This window comes from Patiria miniata, unplaced genomic scaffold (genome assembly GCF_015706575.1).
Source record: "Patiria miniata isolate m_02_andy unplaced genomic scaffold, ASM1570657v1 HiC_scaffold_6, whole genome shotgun sequence".
In the NCBI taxonomy this organism is placed as follows: Eukaryota; Metazoa; Echinodermata; class Asteroidea; order Valvatida; family Asterinidae; genus Patiria; species Patiria miniata.
In genome coordinates this window covers 2,139,307-2,166,861 of record NW_024037073.1, presented here as the reverse complement: position 1 = coordinate 2,166,861, position 27,555 = coordinate 2,139,307, and the positions used below count along the sequence as shown (strand labels likewise).

The 27,555-nt window shown below is 40.7% G+C and overlaps 1 protein-coding gene across 2 annotated transcripts; it reads left to right on the top strand.

Moving 5' to 3' along the window:
- Positions 1–51: 51 nt before the first annotated feature.
- LOC119742386 (claspin-like) lies at positions 52–27,453 on the top strand. 2 transcript variants are annotated; one of them, XM_038218285.1, is made up of 22 exons: positions 52–200; positions 2,394–2,571; positions 4,581–4,681; positions 5,162–5,246; positions 6,449–6,566; positions 7,574–8,434; positions 8,591–8,700; positions 9,101–9,315; positions 12,428–12,863; positions 14,753–15,118; positions 16,245–16,459; positions 17,226–17,401; positions 18,249–18,373; positions 19,232–19,352; positions 20,461–20,820; positions 21,443–21,613; positions 22,122–22,243; positions 22,965–23,089; positions 23,722–23,830; positions 24,068–24,150; positions 25,276–25,437; positions 26,193–26,315. In XM_038218285.1, the coding sequence occupies exons 1-22, from the start codon at positions 177–179 to the stop codon at positions 26,304–26,306; spliced, it is 4,377 nt and encodes a 1,458-aa protein (XP_038074213.1). In that variant the 5' UTR covers positions 52–176; the 3' UTR covers positions 26,307–26,315. The 2 variants fall into 2 exon arrangements, with proteins under 2 accessions (XP_038074213.1, XP_038074212.1); XM_038218284.1 differs by having other exon boundaries at positions 53–200; positions 24,065–24,150; positions 26,193–27,453.
- The last annotated feature ends 102 nt before the right edge of the window (positions 27,454–27,555 follow it).

The following is a 27,555-nucleotide window of genomic DNA, read 5'->3' as shown; positions in this document are numbered from 1 at the left end:
AAATGAATTACCGCCGGATATGAAAGGTTCAAAGGTCACATGTTAAGCGCGCCAAGTCCAAGAAAACAAATTTTGTGCAAAACGCGACGGCACTCGCCATTTCATTTCACTCCCGGTGGTAAAAGACGCTGCGATCTATTCGAGATTAGTTTTAGGGAGTAATAAGCTGAAAGATTATGCTGGGGGTTGAAAATTCAGAGGTAGGTTCACAAATAGGCCAAGAAGTGTCGAAAATGTTTCCGATTTAGAAAATGTTGAGTCAGTGACAGTGAGTCGTGCGCAATGGCCAGTGGCAGTGCAGTGAGCTGAGTTGGCGAAACTAGTCAATGCTAGTCGGCGGTCGGGGCGGTCGGCGCTCGTTGTGCGACAATCGTGTAGCTCTATGGGCCCGGTTCCATTATTATTATAAGGGAACAAAAATCCACTTTTAAATTATTTGACTTAGGCCTACCAAACTAGTTGGCGACATAAAGAATATTCAACATGCAGGAAGGTCATACTCATAGGCCCTACACTGATGATGTCATGACTGTCCAGTATCAACTAGCCCGACTGCGTCTGGCCGTACAGTACTATCGCAAGCTCTGTAGTACGGCCAGACGCCCGATGCTTCCACAGAGACTGAATTTTGTTGGCCGCCGATGTAGCGATTTTGCTACATCTTTCGATCGCGATTATCTTTTCATCCAGGACCCAAATTTCCAAAGTAAAGGTTTGTAGTCGTAGAGCAACTCATACCTTTTCGAAAAAACGTTGTTTGGTCTCAATATTTTCATCCATCTGGCCACAAGACGAATTTCAGTCATCAGATTCCACAAATATCGTCCCCCATGCGATCCCCCATGCGATTTCAAAATGGCGGCCGCGCTGTAATGTATGCAATATGCAGGCGCGCCCCCGCAAACTCATGAATATGCATAAACAGTCTGTGACGTATGACCTCGTGTTTTTGGACGTACGGCCCCGCCCGCGCACGTCCAAAAACACGAGGTCATACGTCACAGACTGTTATGCATATTCATGAGTTTGCGGGGGCGCGCCTGCATATTGCATACATTACAGCGCGGCCGCCATTTTGAAATCGCATGGGGGATCGCATGGGGGACGATATTTGTGGAATCTGATGACTGAAATTCGTCTTGTGGCCAGATGGATGAAAATATTGAGACCAAACAACGTTTTTTCGAAAAGGTATGAGTTGCTCTACGACTAAGAGCCTTAACTTTGGAAATTTGGGTCCTGGATGAAAAGATAATTGCGATCGAAAGATGTAGCAAAATCGCTACATCGGCGGCCAACAAAATTCAGTCTCTGTGGAAGCATCGGGCGTCTGGCCGTACTACAGAGCTTGCGATAGTACTGTACGGCCAGACGCAGTCGGGCTAAGTATCAACATGATCAAAGTGTAGCTGGAGTTACCCAGCCCTGAGTTTTATCATTGGGTTCCTTATAGACAACCCAATGATAAAACTCAGGGCTGGGTAACTCCAGCTAATCAAAGTGACCTTTGCAGGCTAAAGCAGTCTTTTTTCTTCAGATAACCTCACTTTCAAAGAAAATGGGGCGATCGTGTAGTGTAGGGCCCCTGTTTTGTTTTGAACAAATTACTAATTTAGAGTCAAAAATGTTTTTATTGCTCAAAAATCACCTTTACAATCAAAAGCAGACTTTTCTCAATTCTAACCGTCATCGTCATTTCCCTCAAAATTTCCCTCAAAAAATCCAAACCCTGCCCTCTCTGTCTATGAGACATACCTGTTTATTGAGAATGTCGCCGAACTAGTTTGGTCGGTCTAATAATTTTAAAGTGGATTTTGTTCCCTTATAAAGTTATAGGAACTGGGCCCTACACTACACGATCGCCGAAAATGTGACTTTCCTATTTTTTTTTTACAGCTTGTCATCTTGGTTTTGAGTCTGTTTTCTGTTTGTCATCGTCCTCATTTTCCCCTTAATTTCCCTCATAAATCAAAGCCCTGCCCTCTTTCCACAAAATAAAACCTGCTGATATTCAAAAAAGTGTCATTGCCAACTGTTCAGATTAGGAACTTCAGATGTGTCAAGAAATATCAGCATGTCACTTTTTAGTTTCATTTAATCAGCTATTTTGGTGAGTCGTTTAACCTTATAGAGGAATGGGGTCCTAAAGGTAAGGATTACCGGTCATAGGCCTAGAAGGGTTTTGAATTTTTGAGGGAAATTTGGGGGTAAACATGGTAAAAATGACAATTGACAACGACAAAACGGAACACGTAAATAAAGATAGAGATCACCGCGATGTTGGGCCTGCCCCTGACTGATCCATATCTCGTTAAACTTGGGTAACAATGGCTTTTAGTTTTAGGACTGACAATTTGATGGTTGTTTATTTCTCCACATTACTTTTTTCTTAGGTTCAACCTTCGCAAGTGAGTCCCTTGCTGTTGAACAAGGACCTCTTTGATGCAGAGGACAGCGATTCCGATGTTGACTACACAGCGAGATCACCTTCACCACCCCTGGAGGAGGTGGTTTCCCAGCCCCCAGATGGGCACGGCTCCCCACTCCGTGAAGATGGACCACATCAACAAGGTCAGCAACTAGAAATTGAATCAAAAAGTCTTCCTGGATTTTGCTGGTCGCAGACACTGCCAGAGGGTCAGCCAGCTATGAGCCTGCTAAATGCAACAGAAGGCAACACTGGTAAACAGTTGTTGCATCTAGCAGGCAACTCAAGCCCCCGTGTTTTGTTGCATCTTGTTGCATTTAGCAGGGTAACTGCTCAAAGTGCCAAGGCGATACAACATAATCCACTGTTGCGTCCAGACTGGGACCTTAATGGCTCAAAACGATGCAAAAGAAGATCAGGCCAACTTTGCTCACTCTTTAAAGGGAAAATACAACATTTGCAAACATCATAAAATAAAACTACCAAATCATTTTGAAATACCTTGCTGGACTGTTAGTGAATGACAGTGTAAAGCATCCTGTAACATCATGGCACCTGGTATACTGTCATTTTCAAGAAAAGTGGTATTTTTGTATCAATTTCCAACGCTGATCGGCCGATCAGCGTTGGAAAAAACTGGCTTTTTTTTCAAATACTGGCCCCAGTTGACCATCGCACTTGTTTGTAATCGATTACACACCTATGAACGGGTACAAGCCAGCTAGACTGGTTCCCTGACCTTTCAATTCCCCAATATATGTAAACTGCTCTGTTTCTTCTTAAATGGAGTCAGGGAACCAGACTACAGGAAAATGATTGTTTTTCTTGTTTTTTATAGCATTTTCGAACCCAAAACCTCAAAAAAGTCAGTGTAACTACATTTGCTATATATTTCCAACCCCCCAATTCCATCCATTTCTGAAAATTACAGCAAAAGCAAATGATGTATATTCCCTTTAACCAGCAAATTTCTCCAAAACTGTTACTGGGTAAAAGAAAAGTTCCTCAGTATTTCACCGACCACTTTTCTATTATTTGGCAACTATTTGACAAGACTGACTTCTGCATTCATTGTCATAAGTCTGGTGCCCGACTAAGGAGAAATGTGTAGAAATAGTGACCTAGTACCCAACATCTAGATATTTTCTTTTGGCAAAGTCAGCTGACAGTTGATTGATGCAGTACTGAAGAGTTGTTGGACTGGTTGTTTCATGTGCCAGTCTATTTTCTTGTATTGTATTTTTTCAGTACCTTAACTTTTGGGACTCTCATACACAGTACTGAGAGTCCCAAATTTTCGGACCAGCCATTGTCTAGACCCGATGCATGAAAGATTCAAGTGAATAGCCAATCTGAAGCAATTGAATGGCATTTTTTACACTATGTTTAATACCAGCTTTTTCTGTTAGGGAAGTATTTGTTGTCACTCATTGTTTCCCATCAAAGGCTGGAAATATCACGATGTGCTACCCGCCGTCGTCTGTGGGTAGCACCTCGTGATATATCCGGCCTCGCTTGCTGCGAACGGGTCGCTGACAGATATTTCCGGCCTCACTCGTTCCGTGTTAATTCGTCATCCGGTCCGAATACTGCAAAACCTTAACGTGTAAAACACGTCATCTGACGTAAACTGGTTAAGAAAATTGAACTGGGAACTAGATGAAGCTACCCGGATATTTGCCCCTGCTTACTATGATGTGCATTAACCCTAACGGTAACCACCCCCAAAATCCAACCGCAAGTTTTATGTGATTCTATTGGAGTGAGTACTGCACTAGTAAACTGATTATGGGCAATTCCACGGTCACTCACGTTACATTTTTGATGTACTTTTGAGTTTCCTTGGGCTGTAATTACCTTACTGAAAAGGTTTAATAACTGTTATCCCCATGGTAGATAGAGTAGACCTAGACCTACCTAAGCACCAAAGATGACATCCAGAAAAATGTGTTATGTATGATAAACAAGACGCACAAAATCGGTTACTCAAGTTACATTTTCGTAACGTGAGTAACCGTGGAATTGCCCTTATGTTTTAGATTACCACATGGTGTTGGATTTTTGCAAGAGTGAGGAAGATTCCTAGTAAATCACTCCAGGGGGTTAGGGTTAATGACGTACTCTGATCAGTTTCTTGACTTTATTCTTTCAGATGATGACGAGAAATCTTCTGTTCATTCCGATGACGAGGAGGAGAATGAATCTGCTACTCAGAGGCAAAAGTCACCAGGAAGCAAGAGCAAAGGAGCCAAGGTACATTAAAATCAACATTCATGTGACATTCCCTTTGAGCTACCAAATTTACTTTTGCAAAATCAGATCTAACTGGTTGAGGGGTTAAAGATAATCTTTTTTGTTTGTAGTTGTAGTGGAAAAAGGAGTATATTTTCTTTGCGTTACCCTCACTATTGGAGATTATGAACTTTTAAAGTTGGAATTTTTTGGTGATGTAATTAACAAGAAAAAAGAACCCCAAAGTTTAGTTGTAGTGGAATTTAGTTCCTTTTTGACTAACCACTTCTTAAATGGTCACTTTTTGTGCAAACTAAAGGCTGCAAATTTTAATAAAACAATAAATCAGAAAAAAAATATTTGGAAGGATTTTGCATTTTTCTTGTTTACAACCTATACTTAGTTGCGTCTAAGTTCATTTCAAAAACATTTCAGCTTTTCATTTAGGAAGTTGGACAAGCAAGATTTTATGCTGATTTCTTATCCTTTTTTATCCTGCAGTCTTCCATTGCTCAGTCAAGAACTCGACGAGTCCCAAAAGTGGATGCCAAGAAAATTCACAGTGAGAGCCAACGCATTATTAGAGGTTAGTCATCCGCATTCAAATTTACATTTTTCCTTAAATATTTGCATGAAGCCATTCTCCATTCGTTCAGTGCACACCTTGGCCCTCTTGTGTCAAAATTGAGTACAGACGAGGCTGACATCCTTTGCTTTTCATGCACATTAGGCCCAAAAAAATAATAGTTCTGCTTCCGGTTACCCTACCTACCCTATTTTGACAGCCCTGACCCTTAACCCTAACTCCCTAGCATGATTTACTAGGAACCATACCCATCCTGGCAAATTCCAACACCATATGGGAAATTGCACACACTTATTTCTGACTTTGATTCTGGAGGTGCCAACCCAATATAAAAGACTGTCAGTTTAGGGGTACTGTACCCATCCCGACAGATTCCAACAAAACATGCTGTTGGGGTTTGATTGGTTGAGTTCTGTTGGGGTTATTTTTTTGGGGGGGGGGGGAAGAAGAAAACCCCCCCAAAAAAATTACTACCTTTTACCCTTGACTACACTCAGACACTTACATGTGATCAAGACACAAAAAATTGTCCCCCCGAAAAAATTCCCTACCTACCTACTCTATATTCAAATGCCATGTAATCAGATGCAGAACAATTTTTTTGGGGGGGGGGGCCTTAATAGGCTGATTTGTCTTTTGATGACGAGTTTGTGTTTTTCTTGTGCCTGACTAGTGGTCCATTCGTAATGTAGGTTGTGCCTGTATGCTAACATTTAAGTGCAAGCTTCTCTTCGGACTACAATCCAAAATCCTCATGAAACTTCATAGTCAGCTGGCTCTCTACTATGCATTACATTCACACAATTATTGGTAACCAACAATGTAACAAACCTTTATAGGCTCATCCAAAAAAAAGTCAGCAAGACTAGTCCAACTATCAATTGACTTGTACAACTATCAATTGACTTGTACAACTATCAATTGACTTGTACGAAATTGTCAGAAATCAGTCAACTATAGTTAACCATAATTCTCGATTGACTTTGATCATGTGCTGACTTTGAAATCAACGTTCACATACGAGGGAATGTCAGGCCTGTTAAAAAAATATTTTTTGAAAAGGGCTAAAGAGCCAGTATAGAATCAAAGTTTGTCAAACAACGTTTTAATAACTACGGCATTTGGTTAAACCACTGTTTATATATTACAAAATTCAATGTCAGAACAACTCATTTGACTTAACAATCGTATTGTGTTTGCAGAGTCTGATTTAAGTCTTCCGTACCACAAACCCAAGCCACTCTCTCTGAATGATTTCTTCAGTAAGAAGCCATCTAAAACTGGTGTCGTGTCAGTGAAAAAACTCAAGGGGCTTTCCAAGTAAGTCTTGATGATCTCTGGATATTGCAATATTTATAAGCAACGTAGGAGCAGAAAATCAGTTTGCATGTTAACCCTAACGACCTTGGTATGTTTACTGAGAAAACATATAACAAGACAGGTTCACTTAGCAGCAGCAGCAAGCCTAAAAAAGCTGTCCTAAAGTGCACAAATTTCACCTATTTTCCATGAAAATTCCTATATGAAAAAAATCTTTAAAGATATAGTCCATCATTTGTAATTTGTGCATTTTGTTCGTTTGAAGCAACAAAAGAGTTCAAAATCTAATGAAGGATACTGAACAACTACCCCGATGAAGTTTCAGCTCAGCTTCTGCTGTACATTCCGAGAAAAACAGCATTCTAGGATCTCAATTTCAAATCAAAAGTTACTGAATCATGTTTTGAATTGCAGCTATACGTGATGTCGCGCACTGATCCGACGAATTAAAGCAACCGCGCACGCCTGTGCGTCGTGCCAATACTTGCGCGCGCTGCGCCGAATAACAAAACAAACTACTAATTTAAATTTTCCTACGGTGCTTCTTAAGACGCACCGTTGGAAATGCCTTCTTTCGTTGATTTCTTCAAAATGATAGCTTGCCAGAAAGATTAATTTCACAGGGAGTTTAGTCCCCTTACTATCTTTCAACCAAGTATGTTTTTCAACAATAATACGCCAGTTACTTTTTCGGATGGCTGCAAATGATGGACTATAGCTTTAAGAAATCTTTAAAAATGTATTCAAAAAGTTTGTAGAATCATCTGTGATGTAATGTGATATTCATATAGAGACTTGAGAAATGTGATTTATTCCCTTAAAGTTTAATTTCCTAGTTTAATTATACTCCCATAGTTCATAACTTGATGTTTACATAACAAGTAACTTTAACTTGTAATGAAATTCAAAATTTGAGGTAGGGTCATTCATGAACCCCTTTTGTATTGAAAATGTTTTTCTCCGGTGAATTTGACAGCAGTTATGAGTTAAAACGTTTCCTTTTCCAGACGCCAACAAATTGCGGTTTTCACACAGCAGCAAACCGACACTGCATCCAACGAAATAAATGGAAGAGCAGCTCTATCGCAGCCCTCACCGAAGCCCAACAAGCATTCCAGGCAGCGTTCCCCACTCTCACAGAGTTCCAGTCCCACTTTCATCGAGCCTGAAGCAGACAATGGTAAACTGTCCTCCGATGGAAACTCGGCAGTGGAAGAGTCAAGACAAGACATCAGTTTGGAAGAGGAAAATGAAACTCCTTTAAGACTTGAGGAATCATCCGATGAAAGCGGAGAGACAGCTGCTCCAGAAGTAACAGACATGAACAAGGATGCTGATGCAGAAACAGACAATACAGTTGAGAAAGATAAAGTTAACGTTTCTGCTCAGGAGGCTGAAAGTTTGAATGTGACATCGTCTAAAATGATCACTTCTGATGATGGAATGAAGGAGGATGCAGGTTTAGCACAAGATGAGGAGGAAAATAAAGAAGTGACGCAACCGGCTGTTGTTGAGGTGGAGAAAGATAACCAGAAGGATGACACTGTTGCCCTGGTAACCACGGCAGAGCAAGATGAGGATGCTGACTTCAGCCTCAGATTATCTCCATCTCAAACTCCCACTCAAGCCCCTCCCGCAAGCCAGTCCCATCGGCAGAAGCTCCTGGAGGCAAGCCTCCCCAAACTCAAGACCTTGACGCCGCGGCTCAGCGGGGAGGCTGAGCTGGTGATCGATCTGGGAGATGCCGACAGCGACACGGAGGCTGGGTTTGCTACACCGTGCAACCCAGGCCTGAATCGCTTGATGGAGAGGTTTGTCAAGCACACGGCAAGGAGTACACCCAGGCCACGGAAGGAGGTCAAACTCAGGTAAGTTTGACAATGGACTCGGTGCATAAGTACGCCCTCAATGTTTACAAGGAGAAAGTTGGGAAGGACCACTAGGAGAGACTCTTAGCCAAATACATGTAAGTCGTAGGAGTTTGCTGAAACAATTGTATTTACGGTAAACAACTGTTCTTATAGTGTTGTGAGCAAGGAGACAGGAACGGACGGTAAAGAAGACCTCAAACTGGAGACGGTCGCTGTGACCATCGAAGGAGAAGTTTGTGAAGATCCTAGCTTGAAAGTGCCTGGTAAGCCGGATAAAGATGGTCCTAATACTGTAGACCTGCTAAGCAGGATAAAAGTGCTCAGCAAATTTATGCGCTCAGGAAAAAAAACAGTCGAGAACCAGTCGTAACCATATAAATCCAATGATATTTTGACTGGTAACCTATTTTTTTTTTTTAAACTTGGCATATATTGTATATAATGCAAACCTTTAATCTGTGTTTTTTGTCCAAGCAAATATTTTCTGGTTATTTTTTTTTCATACAAAATAATTTCTGAGCCTTGTAAATTTGTATGCATAGCAGGTCCAGAATATTAACACAACTAAAGATTTTATTTTGTCTCTCTACTTCTAATTTCTGAGTGGTCTTCATTTTGTCAGACAATCACAAAAAATGCGTCATTTTGTGTCCATGAAATCAGGAGCCAAACTCGTAAAACTGAAGGAAGCCCTCCAGCTGAAGATGAAAGCAAGGCGAGAGATAGAACGCCAGCGCCGCAAGGAGGCTTATCGCCTTGACAACGAGGATTACAACGAAGGTGAGGAAGGCGAGATGACAGACAAGAGTGACACCGATGACGAGAGTGACAATGACGCGGGTGGCACTGACCTTGGCGATGGCAGGAAGGAAAAGAAGGTAGGGCAAAAAACAAAGGTTTGTTTTTGAATTCATTTCAGACTGACCTTCCAGAGTTGTGCTGACCAAAAGGAATTTGAAAGAATATTTGGGCATTTTATATTTAGTATATGGGTCATACTATCGGGTTGGGAAGCAGTGCATGTTACATCCATATATTTGGTTATATTATTAAAAGTATCAATTCATTCTAAACAATTGCTCAACATAATATTTGTCTGAGGGTGTTTCAATACTTGTGAAAGTTTGAAATCATTTGAATGTACTTTGACAAAAATGTGAGCAAACATGTATTAATTCGAACATAACATTGACACCGTGTCAATGTTACATCCAAGTATTATTTTTTTGTCATTTTTGATACGTATGTAAAATTGTACCCAAACTGACATTGCATATTTACAACTGGACACCTAATGCACCAAGAAAAGCTTTTGTTTTGGTATAGTCAGGGCTCAAATATAGCAGAAACAATACTTCAAGAGTGTGGATGTAACGGTGTCAAAATCACTCAATGGAAGTGTGACATTGGGGTTGGACACCGTGTCAATGTTACATGTCAATGTTATGTTCCCACTGTCATGGAAAAACCCTGGCATTTAAAACTATCTTGGAATGTCATCGAAAAGTCATTTTAGGGATTGCCGTTATTTTACAAGTAGTCATGGGAAGTTGATAATCAAAGAAAAAAAAACAGGCATGAGAGTTTTCAGACTTTTGTCTAAAATCAGACTTTTTGAGTCTGAGAGAAAGACATTATCAATACAGAAAGAGACACACCTTTCAGACATCATCTAATTTTCAGACTTTTTATTGGCGAGCTGCGAAGCAGATGCGAGCCTATGTAATACCAATTTCCGTCCGTCTGTCCGGGCGCCCGTCTGTCCGGCCGTCCGTCCGTCCGTCTGTCCGTCCGTCCGCGTTCAGATAAAAATGTTGAAGTTTCTGGTTCTACTTAAACTTGGGGAAAAAAATTAAATGCAGTTGTCATGTATCATCTTTATAACTTCAGTTAGGTTCATATCATTGCAGTAAATTTTATGATTTTATTGAGGAATTTTAATTCAAGGAAATGTTAAAGTTTTTAATTGTTACATGTACATGTACACATGTACGTGTGTGTATACCGGTATAACATGTACATGTACACTATGCATTTTGGGGATGTGCATGAGCTTCTGGTTTGATCTTTTAGTTTATGGGGTTGGAGTAGGGATGGGGTAGGGGAGGGTGGGGTGGGGTGGGTTGGGGGATAGGGTTGAAGTTAGGGTTTGTGTGAGTAGGATGAGTAGGGGAGCTAGGATTGGTGGGGCGGGGATTTGTAGGGGTGGGGTGGGAACAGGTAGGGAAAGACAGGTAGGGGGAGACAGGTAGGGAGAGGATGGGCATGGATGTAGGGGTTGGGTATTAGGAGGGGGTTGGGCAGGGGGCGGGATATAGGATCGGAGTAGGGGATGGGTAGGGATGGGTTGTTGTAAGGGTTGGATAAGGGGAGGGGGCAGTATATAGGGATCAGAGTAGGGGTTACATGGGGTCAGGTGGGGATGTATGGGTGGGGGAATGGGGTGGGCGGGATATTGGAATTCAAGTAAGGGTTAGGATGGGGATGTGTAGGGTGGGTAAGGACAGATAAGGGAAGATAGGGTAGGTGGGTGTAGGGGGTTGGGGTAGGGGAGGGTACGGGTCAGGGGAGGGGGAAGGAGATAGGGATTGGAGTTTGGGTGGGGTTGGGATGTGTAGGTGATAGGGTGGGGATGGTTAGGGGAGAATGGAATGGGTGTGGGTAGGGGGTTGGGTGGGGGAGGGGGCGGGTTGGGGATGGGGTAAGGTTTTGGGATGGGGTAAGGTTTGGGGGAGGTGGTGATGGTGCTGTGTCTACATGTACATGTATACCCACTCTTGTTATGCATTTGTGGCGACTACACAAGAGTTTTCCCATGGTAATACAAGTATGGGGACCAGAAGACACTGTTGGGGCTGCAAAAATCCACAACTGGGTCCTAATTACCCTAACAATGGAAAACTCCCCCATAATACAGTGACGGCAAACCTATATACATATGTATTTATTAGGTAATCTGTTAACTTTTTATGTTGACATTTAAAAACTGACCCCTACACCTAGGCACAGTCAACAAGAATCCTGATCCCCTTCCATCATGCCCATCCCCAACCCTACCTTCAGCCTCCCTTCCTGCCTTGGACAGCGAGCCATGGCGGCTTCGCCGTTCTAGTTAAATTGACGATCTCATGCCTGAAAAAAAGTCATGAAAGTTTATTATTTTACAAGTCATGGAATTTGTGATGGAATCCTGCACAACCCATACGTGATGATGCGTAATATTTGGCTCTGGCAGTCGTCCAGTTTGCATTGCAGTTCGATCACTTTACTTCCACTTTACGCGCTATACTCATTGCATGTTCAATGCGCCATTGCGATGCTTTTATGGTGGTCAGTGGTCTTGTGGTCAAACTGGAAGACTGCAAGGGAGTGGCATCCCTTGCCTCCATGTGATGACTGGCCAGTTGTATTGTAAATAGTGTGTTGTAAATAGGCTCCTTAGATGCTGAAACGGGATTGGAATTGGTCATGGAAAAAATCATGAAAGTGTCATGGAATTTCATTTTAAGATTTTTGTGGGAACCCTGATATGTGTGAGAAATGGATAAAGCGTGAAGTTTTGTTCTTCAAGTAAAGGCTTCAAATAGTGATATCCCTTTTTTGCATAGTTTAATATTAGTAACATTCTAACACTTGTGAAGGTACATCATTGCTAAATACAGAATAGCAATTCCTGAAACTTGTACAACAGTGGGAAACAGGCATACATTTTTTAAGGGCTCCGTGTGGGAATAAGAAAGGGCATGCGTTCACTGGTACATGCGTGTGAAGCGCCAAGTACGCATGCGTAATTTTTTTCTAAATGTGCACAGAGTCATGCATAGTGTCTTCGCTTTGTGGGCAATGCGTTTGAGTGTCTCCCCCAACTCTCGCTTTCTTACTGTTGAGGGGGTACTTGTGCAAGGAGCCCATGAAGCAAAATCATGAGATTCCTTAAATTCATTTAACTATATCGTTTTTTCCATTCATATGGGCTGTTTTGGTACACAGATAAAGAAAAATCCATTTGTAAACCATGAAGCTGTGGATGATGATGATGAGGATTATGACCCGGAGGAAGACAGCGATGAATACGAGAATGAAGATGATACAGACAACAGTGATGATGAAAGTGATGCTGCCAGTAACCATGGCAACAGAGGACAGGAACAGAAGGATGCCCCAGACCTCCAGATCTACTCCGCCGAAACTGACGAAGAAGACGATGATGAAGATGATGAAGATGAGAACATTAAAAGGGTGTCATCAGTCGGCAAGGCGAAGAAGAAGAAAAAACTGGTTCTTGATGACGATGATGATGAGGAGGAGGAGGAAGAAGCAAGAGGAGATGTTGCTAGGCAACAGGAGACGGAGAACAGTCCGACGTTGGAGCTACATCTTGATGCTGATGACGAGGAAGATGAACATGAAGAGAAAATGAACCAAGGTCAGTGTCTCTGCATAAAACACCAGTTGGGTTGTTCTATAAAGTTTGGTCCAAAGTGTGACATTTTTCGAGCACGAAGTATAGGTATTAAACCATTGTTCGACCAACTTCGCTCAAGCGAAGGATGGTTGGACTATTTGGAACTGGCGTCTGGGTCATGGTTGCATAGCTGGTTACCAATAGCTGTGCACATCATAATGCACAACGGGGAGCCAAGACTTTTGACCATCGTTTGACTAGAGGCGTTTGCCTGTTGCTATTAGTGCGCAGGCGTATGTTACATCAGAAATCAACCACTATTCGACTAATGGTCCTCGCCTGAACTTGCTACCTTGGTACTTTGTAATTAACCATTCAAGTATCATTAACAATATTTTATTTATTTGGAAGGTAGTTTGCTATTCATAGTCAAGCTAGTTTGAAAAGTATAGAAACCGAATAATGCTTTTGGAAAATTAAACATTCAATTTTTCTCTTTTGTGAAATGGGCATTCAAAATGCAGGCGTGAGATATTTCCTACTTAACTTCAAAATCTGACCTTTCTAAATCTCAAAACGTGCAATTTCCAAAAATAAATGACACTGTGAGTTTGGAAAGCAGTACAAAAGCATATCACCTCGTAAAAAGTGCGTACTTTTTTATTCACTTTATTTTCATACAAGAATCATCATTTTCAGAAAGTATCGTAATTTTCGGAATATAAGCCGCGGCTTATACGTTGAATTTGCCCATGAAAATGTTTACTGCGGCTTATACACAGGGCGGCTTATACAACGAGACTTGAAGAATAAAAATGACATTTACATGTGTATTTAATGTACTGGTACAAGAAGAGATGTGTTGCTGAAATAATTATCAGTTAAGAAAGTCATTAACAAACCGAAAGCACGTCCCACAAAAAGATACCGAGCGGTAAAAAGTACGGCTGGTGAAAGCTGTCCCTTGGACATCGACAACCGGCCGTGATGCTGCCTATGCTGCATGCATGCTGCATGGATTCCCCATGGACCACACCATTTGTGGTAATAAAGGGGTGCACTTTCTTGGGAACAATAATTACCAATAATTATTTCCCCAGTTTCAAAAAAGGAAAAAGACAACTAATACTTTTTATGGAGTTTGAAACATATCTTTATTTGAAAATCAGTTGTTCAACGTCACAATATAATTTTTTTTCTTGAAATGTATTCAAGAAACGATGTAAAACTCAAAACAGGGGTGAAACCACCCCTACAAAATTAATGGATTCGTCCATAAAAATCTCGGCATCGTGTTGACTGTTTTCGAAGAAAGTTACGATCCAAACTTGAAGTTTTGACGTTACTACTCGTTAGTAATCACAACAATTTGATAAGTTTTGCTGTAAAAACGGACTTGTTTATCCTTTAGGACAAAATAACTCAGCGTCTGTTGCCACAAAGCAGGATTTGTAGCGCTCCAGTCAGACAACACATGGTGGGTTGCATACTCTCTCAAGTGCTGGGGGAAAATAATGTCATTCGCCGGCACAGGCTCACTGACGAGCCAGCCGGCAGCAATTCCCGTTTTTTATTTCTCATCATCAATTTCCATATTTGTTTGTAAGAGTAATCGACTGTCAATGATTTGACAAAACATTTGTGGCCCTTTTTTTAGCTTTCGTAGTGCAAATGGAACTGGTTCAGAGCATTTTGACTAGAATTTGGAGGCCTTACAAAATTGAACCGCTGCGGTTGGTGCGGCTTATACGCCGATGCGGCTTATACGCCGACTTCAAATTTTAATTTGCAGATTTTTGCGTGCTGCGGCTTATACGCCGCGCGGCTTATATTCCGAAAATTACGGTACTTTCATTCCAATGTTTCAATTTTATTTACGAAATTGACGATTGTTTTTTCCTCTTTATCAGATGATTCCTTGTCAGAAATACCGACCAAAAACACACAACTTACTCTGGACCCAGAAATGAACAGCCCAAGTTTGACATTCCCCCGTCCCGATTCCACCCTCCTAGTCGGACGGCTTGTTACGGAATCTGCCAGCAGTCAAGATGGTACCATGGACAGCTGTGACGTCGACAAACTTGGCGAGTCCATCATGCGTGCGGCGCGGTCACCAAAAAAGACTTTGACTCACGAGGAGAAGACGAGAGACCTGTTTGAGTCGGCCAGCAACACGGACGGAGGGACTACAGGGAGTAGTGAGGTGGACCGGGCCGGGGAGTCCTTCACGGGACGGACAAACTTCAGCTGGAGTGCTATCAAGAAAACGCCAGGTAACCACTGAGTCTTTTTTGTTGTTGTTGTAGGGAAGAAAACATTAGGATTGAATCTAACAAAATGAGTTACATTTGAGTAATAGGCTGTGAGTTGGTACAAGTATCTTCTTTGTACCTCACTGACTGACTCACTGATTGTCACTTGTGCATTAGAAATTCAGAAGCATGTTATTATCAAATGGTTTATTTCACTCTCCTGTCGCAGCCCGAAGGCTGAATTGTGGGCAGGTTGACATTAAAAACAATAAAAAAAATAGACAGGAGTAAAAACTGTTTTCCTAATAATTAAAATAATTACAAGACCGGTAAAACATCATAATGAGAGTTAAAAAATAATGCATGTAACAACAAGAATTGAGTTTCATAATAAAAAAAAAAGGAATTGCTTAAGTCTCACCTTGGCCCAAAATTTGAAATAGGATTCCTCCGCAACACCAAAGAATGGGCTAAATCCAGCCCATTGTGTAGACCACATGCACGAAAAGACTTCCAGTAAATAGCCATTCTGAGTCAATTGAATAGAATGTTGTGTGCCCTGGGACCAGCTTTACCAGGCTTGCCTTGTCTTTCTTGTTGGCAACAATGTTCACCTATTTATGTGCATGCAAGTAGGATGACTAGGCAATAAGGATTAGTTTGGTTCCGATCTTATGACGTCAAAGTACCATGTGACCATTCAGTTTCCCCGTGATTGGCCACCATTGCAGTAGGCAAGCATTTTGGTAGCAACCACATTGTGCATTGTAAACTAGACAGTTGGGCTTATTTTCACGCAAAATAACTGCAGATTCTTTATCAAATGGCATAATGGTCACTACCTGTGCCGTGCACAGTTGTCATTATGGTGCCGACCAGCACTGGGTGTTGGCTCCGCGTTTTTCTCTTGCCATCTCGTGGGATCACAAACCTCGATCCCAGACGGGTAAGCAGGCTGTCATCTGCGGGTAGCACACCCTGATATTTCCAGCCTCGCTCGCTGCCAGATATTTCCGGCCTCGCTTGTTACGTATTTATCCGTCATCTGTTCCGAATACCGCAAAACCTTTGCGTACATACACGTCATCCGACGTGAACAGGTTAAGAAAGCATTTCAATCACCCAGTTTCAATCATCCAATTCTCAGGAGCAGTACAAGACGATTCAAGCCGTGAATTGCCCAAGCAGATGGACAACAGCTCCAACAGCCTAGACACCAGCTTTGAGTTGATGGGGTCCATCATCCCTGCCCACCAGCCTGGAGGCGGGCTGAGGAGAAACCGTAAGACGTCACTTGAGGAGGCCAGGGATGGCTTTAAGCCATTCTCAAAACATCATTCTCTGCTTCAGAATGCTCCAAAGGTGGGTATCTCATAGATATTGTCCAATTATTTTGCTTGTTAAGGCCGGTTAAACTCAATCACACAAATGCAAATGTGAATTGAATGAAAAATCACAAAACATTTTTAGCAACAAAAGCCAGAGCTGAAATGTGCGCAACTTTGCAGTTTCACAGATTCAATACTTGCCGTGTTATTAAAGAAATTTACTTTTGTGTGGCCACAAGGCAGAAAGTTTTGAAAAGGGGGAGCAAGGGCCAATTTCATTGTGCTGCTTAACAGCAGAAAATGTGTGCTTAAGATAGCGAACAATTGTGTCATCCTTAAGCCCGCGGCACACCAGAGCTACGTGCTGAGCAAAAAGTCATTCGAGGCCGTTTGCTCAGCACGTAGCTCACAAAGTATCCCCATGTGCGGTCAATTTTGGCTGGGTTTTCTGCCTTGTGAGGCCGTGAGGCAAATATCTATCCTGTTTGATTTTTTTTCGCTTTGTGAGGCGAAAAACTCACTGTGTGCGGTCAACCTGAGCTGCGTGCTGAGCTAAAAAGAATAACAAGCCACTGAAAGCACATACTCTGATCACGTGATTTCAAGATTTCAAGACTATATTTTAGAGGACAATTAGCTGGTTGAGTTGTGGCCAGATTATTCTTGTCTGTCAGTCGCATGATTTTAAAAATGGGGACAAATGCCAGCAGGCTCCAGAAGAAATTGTGAGTAATTTCTAAAAGTACCGTATTGTTTTACGGTGTGCAATTATCCTTTGTTTTTTATTTGTGTGGCTCCAGAGTTCTTCTAAGTTGTCAGAGTTGACACTCCCCGTGGAGGATTCTCAAGACCTCTTCCGGGTGGACACGCCCTCCCTGACTGTAGCCATGGAAACCCAGCAAGGGGGCGACACCCAGAGCTTCCGTTTCTCCTACGACGACGACGAAACGCAGACGCAGTTCCTTGATGAGAACGGGTGAGTGTGTATGCCCTCAAGGGTCAAAGGTTACACAATTCATGTCATTTACATCACACCAATCCATGAATGAGTTAATATTAGACTGTAAATTTGACTTTTTACCTCTTGCAATAACCTTGACGGAGCTGAGATCATCACCATACTTCCAGCATGGCTAAAAACAGAATCAGGCCCAGCTATCATGAACACTAAATTAAGTACCATTATCGTTGTGTGCCCATGCTCTGCTAGATTCTTTCAACATCATGCCTTGCTGTTATGGGGGTAAAATCTATAAAAAAAAAGAAGACGACATTTGTGTACTTTCTACACGCTCTAATCGACATCATCAAAAAAAAACTACTTTCCCCAATTTTTGTGTCCATATTAGAACGACTGTGTCTGTGTCGGGCATTGTTATGGGAAATCTTGGATGGAAATGTTTTTGCTAGTCTGGTTCCCTGACTAGGTCACTTTCAAAAGCCCTGCCCTCGTCCGAGTGCAGATTCGAGGCACAAGACCTAAATGGACATTAAATATAGATGCTGGGTATTACACCAGGAATTTGATTTTGAGAAATGCAAGTGTTGATATGTTGAACTCTAAATTTTTCAGAAATGAAAACAAGCATGACAGGTATTTTGTTGGTAAATAAACCATTTTACTCACAAAAACATCTGAGCCAACATATCTGTCAACGCAAAAAATGTATTCAGAAAACTTCAGACTTTTTTTTGGAAATGAGCAGGACCCTACCCATTTTACTGTGGCGTGGTGCCTACCTGACCTAAGAATCCTCAGAATAGTCCATTTTCTTTTGGTCTGGGATTCAGACTAATTGTTTTTGTTTTGCTTTCTGTGACAGGTTTCTGAAGCTGCGTTCCACCAGTAAACCAAAGCCTGCCACCAAGAGGCTGTTTGAAGACGAGAATGCGAGCCAAGACCAGATGGATGAATTGCTGGGCCTCTGCTCAGGCAAATTTAATAATGGTAAGAGTAGAAACAAAATAAACCCCAAAACGTGATAATGATGTGCCTGTACCTTTTAGTTGGAGTAAAGATAATTAGAAGTCAGATCACAAGTTGATCACAAATGTAATCAGAAGTCAATCAGAAGTTTGTTGTATGTCAGTCACAAGTCATATCAGAAGTCAGACACGTACAGGTCAATCACAACTTAATCATAAGCCAATCACAAGTCAATCACAAATCGATCACAAGTCCATCACATGTCAATCACATGTCAATCACAAGTCCATCACAATTGACCTATCGCCGTTTGCGAGTTAGCCACGCCCCTTAGACAACCCTATGGAGTTTTTATACGCTAAGTTTTGTTTGTCTCAGATTTTGCGCGTTCCGCGTCCATTTGTATATCATGTAATTGGGCAATATTTCAATAGCTGCGTTGACGCGATTCTACCGAGATAGGTCAATTCAATTACAAGTCAAAGCGAATCACAAATTTTAATCAAAACTCAATCAAAAGTTAATCACAAGTTATTATCACAAGTCAAATCACAAGTTAAGTCACAACCCAGTTCACAAGTATAGGGGATGAACAATGACAAAGGAATGCCTTAATCACAGATCATTTGAATACTTTTAACTTGACTTGAGACTAGATGACATCTGATTGACTTGTGATCTGTGCCTACAACAATTAACACGGTGTTATTGTAGTCACTGAGCAACGCCCATGCGCTGCACGCGCACAGACATCACCATGATGATGATGATCTGTACCTCAACTGCACATGCAGGACAAAGTTAGAACAAACATTTCCAATAACTGATTGCGAACTGCCAATCTTGATTATGTTTTTGTTCCAACTGTTTTTATTGAAGGGGCCGAGAGTTCCAGTAAGATCAGGAAAGGTCTCTTCTCCCAGCTGAGCAGCCAGCGAGTTGAAGGCACCCAGGGCAACTTGGATGAGTTACTGGGTCTGTGCTCGGGCACGTTTGTGAGGTATGCATCTCCTTATAATCTCAATTTCATTGTGGGCATGAGTAAATTGTGCACAAGTGCCTTCCAACAGTTACAAAGGGAGAGTTGGGAAGACCACTGGGAGGGACATTCGAACGCATTGCTGATGGCGCCTGATGCTCAGGCAATGACGCTATGGGTTTGTGCACAATTCAGGATAAAATTAATCGTCCGTACTTCGTGCCATATGCGCGCAAAACGCTACGCGCACGTAGTGTGTTCTTCCCACTGGGGCTTTCGAAATTGATCACAATTAAAGCACCATCTACTGTTCACTTATGGATTCCCAAAATATTTGCTTATGAGCCAAAAAAGGTCGCTTACCAAAATGTCCTGTATTGTTGCTTGGTACACGTTTACACATTTTCTTACTTAGAAATGCTTGTGAATGTCTTTCGTTTCTCACCAAACGGGGGCAAAATTTATTGATACCGAAAAACGGTAAGCAGAAGAGTTGTGCTCACTGAAGCATCACTAAAGCATAACTATTGTGCTAACCTTTAAAAGGATTTTCATGGCATGTAAACTTGCAGGTGCATGGAGATTTCAGTTGTTTTCTCACTATTTTAAGCCAATTCTGCCTCTGGAGTTAGCATGCATGCTCTTTGCTGTGCTTACTGCCTGAAATGGATGGAGGCTCTGTTTGCTAAAATCTGTGCCTAGGATCATCATAAAATTGGTCAAAGTTATTTTAAGCAATATTTTTCTGGTTAGCAGCTCACGACAATGTTAAGGCTGCGTCCGAATTACTTGGCTGCGGCCTGCAATTACACATTACACATGCTGCAGCCACTTCTCTTATACACTTTGGCTACTGAAAGCCGTAGCCAAGTAATTCAGACATGGCCAATGCCTGCAGCTAAGCACAAAACATACTTGCTAAGCAAAAATAGCTTACCAGCTAAAGTGTCATGCTGCATTTATAGGTTGTGACTGGCTCTCTGCCAATATTAGCTAAGAACATAAATTTGCTGGGCAGTAAATTTTGCTTGTTCATGAAATTATCCCAGCACTTGTAATTTTTTTTTTTTTTTTTGGATTAAGTTTTACATTATTTATGTGGTTTTGTTTTTCGTTTTACTTTTCAAAGTCAAAAAGAGGACTCCCAGGCAAAGTCAACCCTGCCTATCCATCACGACGCCGACACGCACAGCGAGTCTTCTTTCCACATCCTCTCTGATGATGAGGGCAACCATAGCGACCGCGGACACCGACCAGTCCTTAGCGACGATGAAGAGAGTAAACCCAAAAAGAGGAAACGAATTCGCGTTATGGACGACGAAGATAGCGATGATGATGATAATGATGATGTTGGGGAAGAAGATGATTTGGCTGAGGAGGAGGAGGAAGTGTTCGATTCGGAAGATGAGTTGAGCTTTGTGTTGAAACAGGAGAAACAAAGCAGCAAGAAGATGGTTTCTGGAAAATCACAGGAGAAGATTCGGAGCAAGTAAGAATATGAACGAAAAAACATTTCCAATTCTAAGATCATGCTTTGTTTACAGTGCATATCATTCAGAGGGAAAAGGTTTAAAAATAAACAACAACATGCGTACAGTGCATTTTAAACAATATATATAACACAGAGTATTTCATTTGTAGTAGGTCAACTCGGTCAAAATGCAGTGCCATGCCCTCTAGACTGGATTTCTGTGACATATCACATTTTAAACCATTTTCACTTATAAAGTGAACATAAATTGTGCTCATTTGCAGTGGAGTCTACTTGATTTTCTTGCCCCCAGAAGGGAATAAAAACTGAAGTGTTTTGTGGGTAGTTTCTTTTTGGGGTTGGTATCTGAATGGTGCACTTTAAACAATATCTTGGGTTGAATTCTATCGAGCTGCTAAGCCAAATCTAAAATATTGCTTTGAAAATTTGGCAAAGCATATTTACTCACTCAGCAAAAACAGCAAGGAGCCTTTCGCAAGCAAAATACAACACATGATATTTTGGCTAGTTACATATTTTTGCCAAGGAAAACTTGGGTTTTTTTTGTACAAAGCTAATGAAATTGTCCTGCCTATATTTATTTTCTGGGTGTTTATTTCTGGTCGCATTTGTCCGTTAGGGTCTCAAAAGATTTCTTTGATGAAGAGGCCGAGCTGTCGGGCAGCGAGTATGAATCCGATGAGGATTACGATGCAGAAGACATGCCGGATGAACTGGAGCAAGATGAAGCTGACAAGGAGAACGTAGGAACAGAAGAGCAACTCCGAGAACAGGTCAACAAGGTTCACATGTGAGTACAGATAGAAGACTTGGCATGCCTAGTCATACTGGAACCGAAAGCCTCAATTGTTACTCAGTGATTCAGTCAAGCAGTCAGTCAGTTAGTCAGTCTGTCAGTGACTCTGTTAGTAAAAGGACAACAGTCTGGCCTTTTGGGCCTAAGAAAAGCATCGAAAATTTGAAGTGTGAAAACAGAGACAGTTCCCGTCAAAGTTTTTGGTTCTGTGAGTTTTGGAACCGATACTCCTCAAATTACAATTCATAGTCGCTCATTATTGTCAGGCATGCAGCTTTTCCTCGGATCAGCTGATTTCCGCGTTTTTCACTTTAAAAAAAATCTTTTTCACTTTTTACAAAATTGAAAAACACTGTACACAGTCTTTTAAAGATTGGGGTTTCCTCGGTTTTTTGTTTCTTCCAAGTTGCATGCCTGCATCGTGTTTATGTACACACTGCTTGCTTCAAAATAAATTTAAATGTAAGATTGATTTGACTGTTTGTTTGATGTCGTATCACAGGAAGACAATGGAAGACGATGATGCAAGACGACTGCGTCTGTACAAAGAAATGTACCTCCCTGACGGTGACCTGTACTCGGAGGGCAAAGGTCGCGCGCGGCAGTTCCGATGGAGGCACATCGGTAAGCAAAGCAACAAATTCTATATTAAAAACAGTTTTTAAAAAAAAAAATTTAAAAAAGGTAAAATTAAAAATATTTTAAAAAACCCCAAAATATATACATGTAAATAAAAAAATAAAAAAATTGTAAAAGAAAAAACTAATCAGTCAATCAAAAGTTGATTTGCATTCATTGACACTAAATTAAAATAAAGCTTCAAATAAACCACAAAGGGAAACTGACTAGTCTCCTTTTGTGGTTGGTTGCTGGCATCATGACTTGGGGCGTGATGCCTGGCTACATGGCACATAATCGGGTTTATGGCTTCTGACTAGCGCCCCCTTGAACAAAGACACTGATAAAATTGGGAACACCCAACAGAGGGCTGGATAGCTCAGTTGGTAGAGCACCGGAACGGCAATCTGGAGGTCGCAGGTTCAAACCCTGTTCCATTCAGTTTCTCTGTTGAACTTTAAAATTTAATAAAAATAACAAAGAACACTGTACGTAAGTACTGTCATTGCGTAAGTCCTACGCATGCCGTATGTTACACACTATTTCGTGAAATCGGCTGCAGGGCTGTACACCAAACAATGGGTAAAAACACTACCCTGAACTTTTAGGTTGCATAAAACCAAACCGAACTAATAAACAAACAACACTTACTTCAATCAAAAAATTGCAACACACTTTAATACCATGGATTTGTTTTTGAAGTTTGTGTTTGTTTTTCTCTTGCCAGGTGATGATTCGCAGATGAACCTGTTTCCCGGTAACTCGGACGACGAAGGAGAAGACGAGAAAGACGAGGACACACAATGGCGCATGGAACGCTTCAAGAGAGAACAATGGCTCAATGAACAAAAGGTAAATGTGGTGCATTCAGTTACAATTTTGGACTCCAGAACATTTTCTGGTGGTGATTTTTTTTATGAATAGATTGTTGACTTAACAAACCTATCATGTTCTTGCTTGTTACATAGAGGGCCTGCCTGTAGTTAACAACTGTTGATGGTTGTGATGTGAGATGCTATTTGCCTAGAGGGGGTTAAGAATATGACATATCCCACATCACAGGAGTCAACAATTGTTTATGTACATCGTGCCATAAGTTACACAGATAAAAGTTATTAATGCTCTATTTAAGAAATGAAGGGTAACCTTTTGATTACTATGAGTAATCATTCAAAAATTGGTCCTGCCATTTAGGTTTCCTTTTTTTAACTCACCCTGTATATGCAACACAGTGTATATGAAGTAATTTATATGCAATGCAGCATATATGAGGTAATTTGTCTTACAAAAAAATTAAAATAAAATAAACAAAATCACTCATTTTCATAGACTGGACATGCGGCCATTCTAGACCAATGACATTACAGTATCCAAGACACAATATAACAATTCTCTTTGTACCTCATTGACTGAGTCACTATTAACTCACTATCTACTTGTCATTTATACTTGTTCATCAGACGTGTCCTTTATATTACTTTTAGGAGAAACAACCTGCTAAGGAAGCTGCCGTTGATGATGATGATGACGTTGTTGAGGAGAACAGTCAGTTTGATGTCTTCATGAAGACTGCCGTCAACAGAAAGAGGAAAGGTACTAATATCTTTGGATATCTTCAGGTCTGCTTTTTAACTTATTTTTTAAGGCTGAAACTCCCCTTATTTAATTTTGATTTTGTAGATTGTTTAATATTATAATCTTCAAAATTAGTCAGTGTTTGCCACGTTAATGTGGTTGATCTCGAAGTGGACACTTTGTTTTCAAAATGCGAATTGTTCAGCGATTCTTTACGAAACGTTCACAAGTATTCCTTTTTGTTTTTTTCAGCAGACCCAGTGCCTGCGATTGTTGACGGAGACAAGCCCATTCCGAAGGATAAAGAGAGACCGATAAACTCACCAAAGCCAATCAAGGTAATCAATCAACAAGACTAGGCAAGTCTAGTAAAGCTGGTCACAGAGTGCACAAATTCTACTCAGTTTATTCAGAACGGCTCTTCATTGGAAATCTGTTCATGCATGTGGTCTACTCAATGGGCCAGATATAGTCCATTCATTAGTGTAAACAACAGGCAACAAATAATAATAATAATAATACTGAATTCTTATATAGCGCACGTATCTACCAACAATTAGGTACTCAAGGCGCTGGAAATTACATGTATGTCTATTGTTAGAGACAGGTAAATGAAGTACATGAGAAATATGAGAACCATTATGTAGCACCTTATAAGGGTTTACAAGGTACTGCAGCGCATTAAGCAGCCACTGCCAGAAACACCAGGGCAAACCCCTTCTCTTAGCAATAAGTGTTACTGCGTTCTTTAATGTGCATTACACAACACACGGGACCTACAGCTTAACATCCCATCCGAAGGACGAAGCAATAATTGTAAAGTGCCTTGCTCAAGAGCACAAGCACCATGTTCCCACGGACAGGATTCAAACCAATGTACCAAGGCACACAAGTCGAACACCGTAACCATTGGACCACACCACCCCACTGTAATAAATATATCTACCAGTCTGACTGCCAAAACACTTTTTATTTAATTTAGTTTTGGCTGTCAGGAAAGGACCAAAGTTGAAAGTAATATTCATAACAGGGAATTCCCCCAGAGAGTTTCTTTGAAGTTTAATTTTGAAATAATCAAATAAACCACAAAGTGAAAAACTGACTAGGTGCATGCATAGTCATTATAAAGTTGAACTAAGATATTGACTGGAGCAGGGTTTCAACCTGCGATCTCCAGATTGCCGTTCAGGTGCTCTACCAACAGAGCTATCCAGCCCTATGTTGGTGGTTCCCCAATTTATCCATATCTTCTAATTTTATTATTGGTAAACGTACCAAGTTTGGACTGACAGACCAACTCCAATTGGTGCACTGGTTAGGATTCGAACCAGAGTCACCAGAATTGGAGGGGAAGGAATGTACCAGTGAGCAAACCCAACCAAAAGGTTCAAAATTCTAAAAAGTTGGCAAAAATTTACATGAAGCCTAATTTTTCAGACTGTTTTTCCCCCGCATCTCTGCAGTTTCGTCACGGCTCTTTCTTGAAGCGAAGCAAAGGAGACCTCGCTAAGATAGCGTCCATGATGAAACCTGCTACAAATACTAACGCTCCCAGGGTCTCCAGGAATGTCTTGTACCAGTCCATCACGCCACAAGCTGATGAAGAGGATGACAAGAAACCACAGGTAGGTACCTGGAGACGGTGGGAGATTTTAAAAGTCCGGAATTTCTTACAATCTTTAAAAGAGTCCAAAGTAATCTCAAGTCCAAAATGGGCTTGTGTTGCGCACCATGAGACGACATCATTTTGTTCTCATGTTTGAAGACGTATAGGATCATTTGCATTCATCCCAAAAGTAACACACCAAATTATCAAAAAACTTACAAAACTTATCAAAAAACTTACTTGGAATAAAGATAATATTGATGCCAAACACCTCATAAAATGATTCCATCTGTCTTGCTGTTGTTTAGAAGAAATCAAGAAATGTACTGAGGTACTGAAGTTATTTCTCACGATCAGTCAACTATTTTTGGAAAACAGACAGTGCTTTAGGTGTAATCAAAATGTTGTGCAGAGTTTTTTACTGTTTCCTCAAAAAGTGTAATATCCACTGAGATGAAACCTCAACGGGTTAGGTTTGAACATTCTTCTTTGGATTCTGAGTGGCGTTATTTTTGAAAACGATCAAAATGCATGAAAAGCAAATGAGTTAAATGCCTTTAAAACTCTTTTTCTTATTTTCTTGTAACAGTGCTACATCCATTCATACTTACACTTTGTTATGCCACAGTGTCCAAGAAAACTGAAGTTTTTATTTCACAAACCTGGGCTATGTTCACCGTAAGTATTGCATAGATGCTACCTTAAACACTTGCCAATCTGCTTTAAGTTTTTCTTTGCATTGTATTATTTTCTCCCTTTTTTCTTGTGTTTTAGTTGCGTCGCTCAGCCAGTGACAGTCCAGCTACCCAAGCACCCAAGGCCAAGAGACTCAGGCTCGACAGGAGCCAGAGCCTGGCCAAGCCAAACAGTATCTTCAGTCTCATGTAAAGTCTTCTTGATAACCATTTCTGTTTCAAAGAAAAAAATAGTTGTAAAATCCACAATTTCAGGGACTTTTAATTCCTCACATGCTGAAATTTAAAAACAAACAATTGTAAAAACCTGTGCTATTGTTTAAAATAGGATGCAATCGACAGCAAAAATGAATCAACCTCCGTTTACACATTTAGAAACAAATTGATTGCATAGGAGACAAGGTAAGAATGTTGCATCCTGACGCCACTTTTTTTATCATTATTTATATCTCAATGAAGGTCAGTCATTGCAAAAATGTTTAAAAGACATGAATCTGAGACTGAGAACCATTTCCAATTTTGTTAGAAAATACTTTGAAAATGCACTCGACTCTCCATAGACTTTGAACACAACCACAGAAGTGGCGTCACGATACTACATTCTTGCCCGAGACAAGATTAAATGTTGCTGTGGAGAAAAAAAAAATTAAAACAGATCAGAAATATACCTCATCCCTTTGTGTCATAGTACTTTGTATTCGCTTTGTGGCACCAATTCCATATTCATATAATAATGTTTAAACAGTGGAAGTTTCATGAGCCATTTACTTAAAAAAAGAGATGTATTCTGAATATCTCTCAGTTCTTGTCAATACAATTGGCATTTTAAATGTTAACTACTATTGAAAAAAATATATCTGAGTAGTTTTTTAATTTTTTATTCAGTTATCAGGGGCCATTTACATAAAGCAACTTTAACACGTGTCCTACTTTTTTTGGAGGGGGGGGGGTAGCCTTAGGGAAGGCTGCATGTGAATAACTTGACTACTATGAGAAATTGATTCATGTAACTCCATATGAGCATGTCTCATTTCTGGCCATCGCCCAGCAATTTAGATGTGGCCCGAGTATATTTGTGTGTAAATAGCTAAAATATTCAAAGTTAAATTTGACAGCCTTTATCAATCATGTACAAAACAACAAATTGTTTTACATCTTACTAAAATAGTTAGAATTTCAGTTGGTTTGTTCTGTTCACTGATCTGTACAGCACTGTCTTTGTTACCACGATTAATATAATATTTTAAGAAAAAGTTCAAAAAACCATTTTTATTATTTGTAAGAGTGTGGATTATAAAGTTCCATGAAAATAAAAAGTGCTTTTAAGGTATGTGAATGTACATGTGTCTGAAAAAAAAGTTTGTATTGAAATGTTCATCGTAATTTTTTAGATATGCCTAAAGGGGTATGGTTTGCATTCAATCCTTTTTTGTTTCAATTAG

What these genes read in the sequence shown, in the direction of transcription:
- LOC119742386 (XM_038218284.1), top strand. Translation starts at nt 177, where the DNA reads ATGCTGGGGGTTGAAAATTCAGAG. An exon ending in GAGCCAACGCATTATTAGAG is followed by an intron (nt 5,247 to 6,448) that starts GTTAGTCATCCG and finishes TTGTGTTTGCAG; the next exon opens with AGTCTGATTTAAGTCTTCCG. An exon ending in TCCTAGCTTGAAAGTGCCTG is followed by an intron (nt 8,701 to 9,100) that starts GTAAGCCGGATA and finishes CCATGAAATCAG; the next exon opens with GAGCCAAACTCGTAAAACTG.